Here is a 6,738-nt window from a genome sequence, read left to right on the forward strand (position 1 = left end):
GCCAGCCCTCTGCCCGCCGCCCTCTCTTCCAGCTCATGGAAGTGTGAAGAGGCGCCCACTGGCTGCACGCTATACCCCCCAGTGACTGGATATCCTCTAATCCTCTTTGCCCAGCCCCGGCAGCACTTTGTGGTTTTTACCTGTGAAAAGCGCTCTATAAATAAAGATTACTTACTTACTTTCTTACATTATTACTTACTTTCTCTTGCTCAGCGGACCAAAGCAAAACAGTGTGTTATTATTCAGCTGCTGCTTCAAAACTAAAATAAAATAAAAGTGAAAACAATTCTTGTTTTGTGGTCTTTTATGTTGTCGCCAAAAATGAAATATTTGTTGTGTTTTTTCCCGATAGACGTGAATACGTCACTTTCGCCCCCTGTCCAATCAGAAGTCTTCCCTACCCCCCCAGACCTAAAGTAAAATTGATTAAAGATTATTGATTATTGATTAAAGATTTAACCTGTTTTCCATGTAAACCTCAATTTGGAATGACTATTGCATGTAAAAATCCAGCAGAGCATTTTAATTCAAAATAATACAATATTGAATAAATAATTCCAAATTAAAAAAAAAAAAAAAACGAGGTAACCATGCCCAATGACAGACACCATGAGAGAAACTCCTTTTTTTCATTTTTTGCTTCTTCCTTTAAGTAGTCCTGATTGTGGCTGCGCTCAATAACATTACTTTCTAAGTGACAAAACCAAAATAGAAACATCCAACAAGCCACAAGTGAGGGCTTGCATTTCTTCAATTGCTCTTTTCTTCCTCCATAAGCAAGGCAGGGCTTGACAGACAATTTTTAAAAACTCTGTCACGCATGTTACACATTCCTAATATCAAGAGCAGAAAGAGGAATATAGTTGCAGAAAATTAAGCAAACACAAAGTTATATTTGTGTTTGTGTACTTGCGTTTTCAGAGGGTGGAGTGAGGTGAACATGAAGAAACATGCGGTACCTATGGACACAAAGAAGTCATCTCAATAAGCTGTGTGATGATAACTAAGGACACTTACATGTTTGTGCAAAGCCACAATGCCACAGTTAAATAGACACTGGAAATGCAGTTTCAAAGCTCTGCTGCCAAATTACTATAATTAGTGCCTGACTAAATATTTTGAGGTGGGACGTTTTGTACGAAGATAATAAACACAAAGCTTCTATAAATAGTTTAAAGAAACGCCTGTAACCAGCCCCGCGCTGCATTCTTTTTTTTTTTTTTTTTTTTAGCATGAGAAAAATGTGACAGTGAGCTTTCCCAGAGCTTTACTTATAGCTGTTGAACGAACCATATGTAAATATTTTTAAAGATCTTAAAAAATGTCCAGCTTTGCATGGAGACATTTGCAAATACAAGACTAGAAATGTATCTTTATCAAGCAGTTTTAAACAGTTGGTGTAATAATTTGCTTCAGTGTACATTACTGAAACACAAGCTGATTATATTTCAATCAGCAAAAGTTGAGAAATGATATAGAAAAAAAACCCCAAGATCTTAAGAAAAGGTGCTAGTAGTTTACACTTAAATAAATAACACCAACCTCAATCAATGACAATTTGTGTCAACCATGGTTAATCATGGATTTATATCTCCATTTGCAGGGTTGTTTAGAGGCTTTAAAGGTTTGGTATTATGCTATTTTTCTCCATTTGTTCAAAGAATCCCAACAACATAGTATTTCAGATATATTTTCCCAAACTCGCCTGATTTCTGGAGTTTTAGCCCTCTGAAAAGTCACTTTCATGACGCTTTTAAAAACAGGCTATTTTGGGGCCTTCATACATATGCATGAGTGGGCGTGTCTGACTTTATGCCTCGCTCTTGTAGAGGGTGATCAGTGATCATCATCTCCTGGTGCATTACTGTGGGATGTTGACCAGCCCCTATATCAAATCTAACTGCTTCCTGGGTGCTATACCGTGGCTGCAGAGAACACATTTTGTGTATGTAGCTTTACATATATGACAATAAAGTATAATGTATATTTTATATTAAAATGCAGTGTTTATTTTATCTGTGAGGTAGTTTGAGAGGAAGGACCTCACATTCTTATGTAGGGTAGGAGCAGCCAGGATTGTCAGGAGGAGGAGTTTCCACCATGTGACGTCACTAAGTGAGAAAAATCCAACTCTCCCGTTTGGAGCTGACTTTTTTTTACAAAATGTGGAATAACAAGGGAGCTTAAGGGAGGGAACAGAACTTTTTCATCTTTGGCCCTTTGAGAGAAGCTAGAGGAATGTATATCACTGTCGCAAAACCATTAGAAAGTGAATTTTTCATTATACTGCCCCTTTAATCTAAAAAGACAAAATGTCAAACATTAGTTGTAAATATGTCATTTTAACTACATCTTCCTCAAACTGTCATTAAAAATTATTACCATATTACCAGATTACCACTTAAACTTGATTTTTTTTTCTCCTTTGGGCATGTGTATGAAACACTTAACTCAACCCAACTCTAGAATGTTCCAAATGTTACAATAGAAGCACTACACTGTGACGTCCATACCCAGGGAGTATACCAAATAACTGCCAGCTGGGCATAAAACATGACATAAATAAAATTCTGTGACGTTATCGTACCACCTGAAGTATATTGTGCCCTTAAATCTGAATAACAGTTTTTATTACTCTGGGAAGTTCAACATCACTAACCAATAGAATCCTGTGATTCACAGTGATCAAGACAACAAGAGTCACAGGCATGACCTCATACAGTAAAGGTTTGTCATTTTAGGTGTGTATGCTTTGATTTAATGAACATTGTGAAAATTGTGGTCGGTGTTATATCTGATGGTGTCAACATGGACGTATCACATTATTAGATCATATAATACAACTTGTAAATCTTGTTCCTAGTAAACAGAGTACAAGAAAGGGTGAGATAATGTTTGTTTATTGTAAAAAACTTACCTGAACAAAATTAGAAACAATTATTTTAATGAAAATTAAAAAGTAAATTACCTGTCTTCAACCACTACAAACTAAACTTAACTGTTTAAATTAAAAATAACATCATCTTTACTTCGACTGTATGTTATCATTATCACTTTATCTATACAGCATATACAGTATAGTATTCTCCACACAAGCTTCATGAACAAACTCAGTGTGGAATGTATATGATAGAACCTGTAAATCCATACCAGAGCTTGTGAGGTGTTATTAAGCAGGTCACAGAGTCTGCCATCGCTCACACAGACACACACAGGCCTCACAAGCTGCTACACGCTGTGCACTGAATGAATATGTGGTATTCGAGCTCTTGTCATTGTGTGGTTAGCTTACCGGAATCCACCCTTGACATGCCACCATTCAAAACAGTGACTTCACCACAGATTTGGTGTCACATTTAGCACAAACAGATTATTATCGGAAAGTCAAAACACTCACGTTCAGCACAAACATGTGTCACCAGCAATACAAACACATTGAAAGCTACAGTTTGGATAAACACACGTTGAAGGAGACGGCGAAGCCATAGTGTATCAATTGCATAATTGGGATGTCAGCAGCATTTCATTGGTTGGTGAATTGAACACATAAATACCTTAGAAAATAATTTGTGATATTGCAAATATAAGTCATTTGAAAGAGACGACTGGAGCATGGTGCTCAGTGTCAGAACAAAACAAAAAAGACTATCATTTGATTTATACTGTATATATTTTTATTTATACAGTATGTGTTTTTGTGTTTGTTTGTTTGTTTGTTTTTATGGTTTTTATGGACCCTGAGTCTAAAATAAAGCTATCTATCTATCTATCTATCTATCTATCTATCTATCTATCTATCTATCTATCTATCTATCTATCTATCTATCTATCTATCTATCTATCTATCTATCATCTATCGATACAAACTGCTTTTCCCTTGCCATAAATAACTTTTTTAGATACATCAAAAACTAAATCTTGTTCTTTTGAGAACATAATGCCTGTTGCTTTCTGTAACTGTGACTACTTTTCCCTACATGCATTGACTACAGATGTGATCTATAATTATACCCTATTCAAATAACCAAATTGCGAGGGAAACTGGAGAACCTACAAACCACAAATTATCCAGATATGCTTCTTTTGATATGTGCTTACCTGTCACCTTTAATTTAATGACAGTTTTACCACTTCCTTGGAATGATATCAGAAGACCTTTAAATGATCTTTAATTTCTCGATTCCCATGGCGTTTCATTTAGTAAAAGAGAATTTATCACGATAAGAAAGAAGGACAAGGCAAGAAAATGTGAAAATGACAAATATCATAAAGCTGGTCAGTTGGCTTAAACTTCAGAAGTTCTTCCTTCTGTCGAGCTTTTGAATAATGTGACAATATGATGTATCTTCAGACACCATGGTTTTGACATGATAATGATGAAAGGTTATGATTAGTTGTGATTAGGGCAACCCCTGCATTTGTATGTGATGTATCTGCCCCCTAGTTATCTAAAATAAACCAATTTAAAGTGTTTCACCCGAGGCAGACAGCACAGTTACTACTTTAGTATTGACTAACATTTGTATTACCAATAATGAATGCTATAAAACACTGTGGTAATTCACCTCTAATTATAAGTAATTGGGTTTTTTTTCCCAGTTACACTCGCAGCATGAAGGTGTTTTTGTGATGCTGTATGCCAGGTAGATGTGTCTTTATTCAATTAAAAAAAAGTTTTTCAATAAAAAATGAATAAATCATTTTAACAAAAAAAAACCCAAAAACATTTTCAATAAAAAAAAAAAATAGTTTACTTCAATCAAAAATAAATATTGTCAATCAAAGAAAAAAGTGATAAAAGGCAAAAAAATAAAAAATAAAAGAAATATTTGATATCCAAATAATTGCATTTGAACTCTTTTTTTTCTTTGATTGTAATTTTTTTTTAATTTAATTTGTTTTATTTGATTAAAATGTTTTATTTTTTGGTTGAATAATAAAGAGACAAATGTACCAGGGGTTCTCAACCCATCTCACCCTGGGACCCACATTTTGCCTCGATCATCAAATCGCGACCCACTTTTTTTTTGTATTCAACCAACCAAATTTAGTTTTTTTTCAAAGATAGCTGTTGAAAACGCGCATATATAATCTTTTTTTGGCCAGCTTTCCACAACCCACCCAGTACAGGCCCGCGACCCACTTTTGGGTCCCGACCCACCAGTTGAGAATCACTGTACTATACCATGAGTGGGTCGTCCAATAACCGAAGGATTGGGGGTTCGAATTCCGCTCTATTCAAGTCATTGTCGTTGTGTCCTTCGACAAGGCTCTTTACCCACATTGCCTCTAATGAATGGGTGTGAATGTTAGTGGTGATCAGAGGGGCTGGAGGCGCGTAATGGCAGCCACGCTTCTGTCAGTGTACCCCAGGGCAGCTGTGGCTACATTGCAGCTTACCACCACTGGTGTGACTGATGTGGGTGACTGGTCTGAATAAATATTGGTTTCTGTACGCGCTTTGAGTCTCCTAGAAAAAAGAACTAAGCCATTATTATTATTATTATTGTATTTCATTTTAATTTAATTTATTATTTTTTTAATTTCCCAAATACAAATAAGATGACTTCAATAAAAAATAATTAGTTTTCATTTTAAAAACAACAACAACAACAACAACAACAACAACAACAACAACGACGACGACGACGACGACGAAGACAACAACAACAACAACAACAACAACAACAACAACAACAACAACAACAACAACAACAACAACAACAACATTGTCCATCAAGGAAAAAAAGTTTTAATTTTTTTTTTGCAATTTAACACTTTTTTCTTTGATTGAAAATATTTATTTTTGATTGGAGTACACTTTTTTGATTGAAAATGTTTGTTTGTTTGTTTGTTAGTTGTTGTTTTTTCTTTTATTAAAGTTCATTTTCTTTTATTTTTCAATTAAATGTTTTCATTTTATTTTAATGTATTTATTCATTTTTTTATGATTGAATAATAAAGACACAAATCTACCTCCATAATGGTGTAGGTGAGTAAGTAAGTACTGCTTATTTATAGAGCACCTTTCACAGACAAAAGGTTAGGACTTGAACCCTATAGCCCCGCCCTCGTGGGGTTGGTGCTGAGGTGAGCATTTAAAGAAGCGGCCTCTCTCTGACTGAAGGTGAGACGAGCTGCTGCACTCTGGCAGGTATGTTTGGAAAAACAAACCTTTCTGGCCTCAGCTCAAGACGTTCCGCGTCCTGACGCACTGCACACTTGGGGATCTCAGCAGGTCTTTGAACAGACTTGACTCTGCTGCACAATCAACATGAAACTGGAGGTGCTCAGCGGGGGCCACTGTGACACTGTGACACACTGTGAAGTGCCCGGGGATGCTCAGAGGAACGCTGAGGAGGAGCTGGGCTCTGATGGAGACTGCATGGCGCACAGCCCCGCACCTGTCACTCCGAGTGGGAGTAGCAAATCAAAGCCCTACACACGGAGACCCAAACCCCCGTTTTCCTACATCGCTCTGATCGCTATGGCCATCCGGGATTCCCCCTCTGGACGCCTGACTCTGGCAGAGATCAACGACTACCTGATGAAGAAGTTCCCCTTCTTCAGAGGCAGCTACACCGGATGGAGGAACTCAGTCCGACACAACCTGTCTCTGAATGACTGCTTTCTCAAAGTGCTCCGGGACGCCTCCAGGCCGTGGGGGAAAGACAATTTCTGGATGCTGAATCCGCAAAGCGAATACACGTTTGCGGATGGAGTGTTCCGGCGCAGGAG

The 6,738-nt window shown here is 37.0% G+C and overlaps 1 protein-coding gene across 1 annotated transcript in view; it reads left to right on the forward strand.

Moving 5' to 3' along the window:
* Positions 1-6,116: 6,116 nt before the first annotated feature.
* The window catches only part of LOC114478934 (forkhead box protein Q1-like), a 1,253-nt gene continuing 631 nt past the window's right edge, over positions 6,117-6,738 (forward strand). The window contains exon 1 of the mRNA XM_028472295.1: positions 6,117-6,738. This exon is cut by the window's right edge and continues 631 nt beyond it. Within this exon, the coding sequence (XP_028328096.1) occupies positions 6,275-6,738 (464 nt within the window). The 5' untranslated portion in view covers positions 6,117-6,274.

Source organism: Gouania willdenowi, chromosome 17 (assembly GCF_900634775.1).
Source record: "Gouania willdenowi chromosome 17, fGouWil2.1, whole genome shotgun sequence".
Taxonomy (NCBI): domain Eukaryota; kingdom Metazoa; phylum Chordata; class Actinopteri; order Blenniiformes; family Gobiesocidae; genus Gouania; species Gouania willdenowi.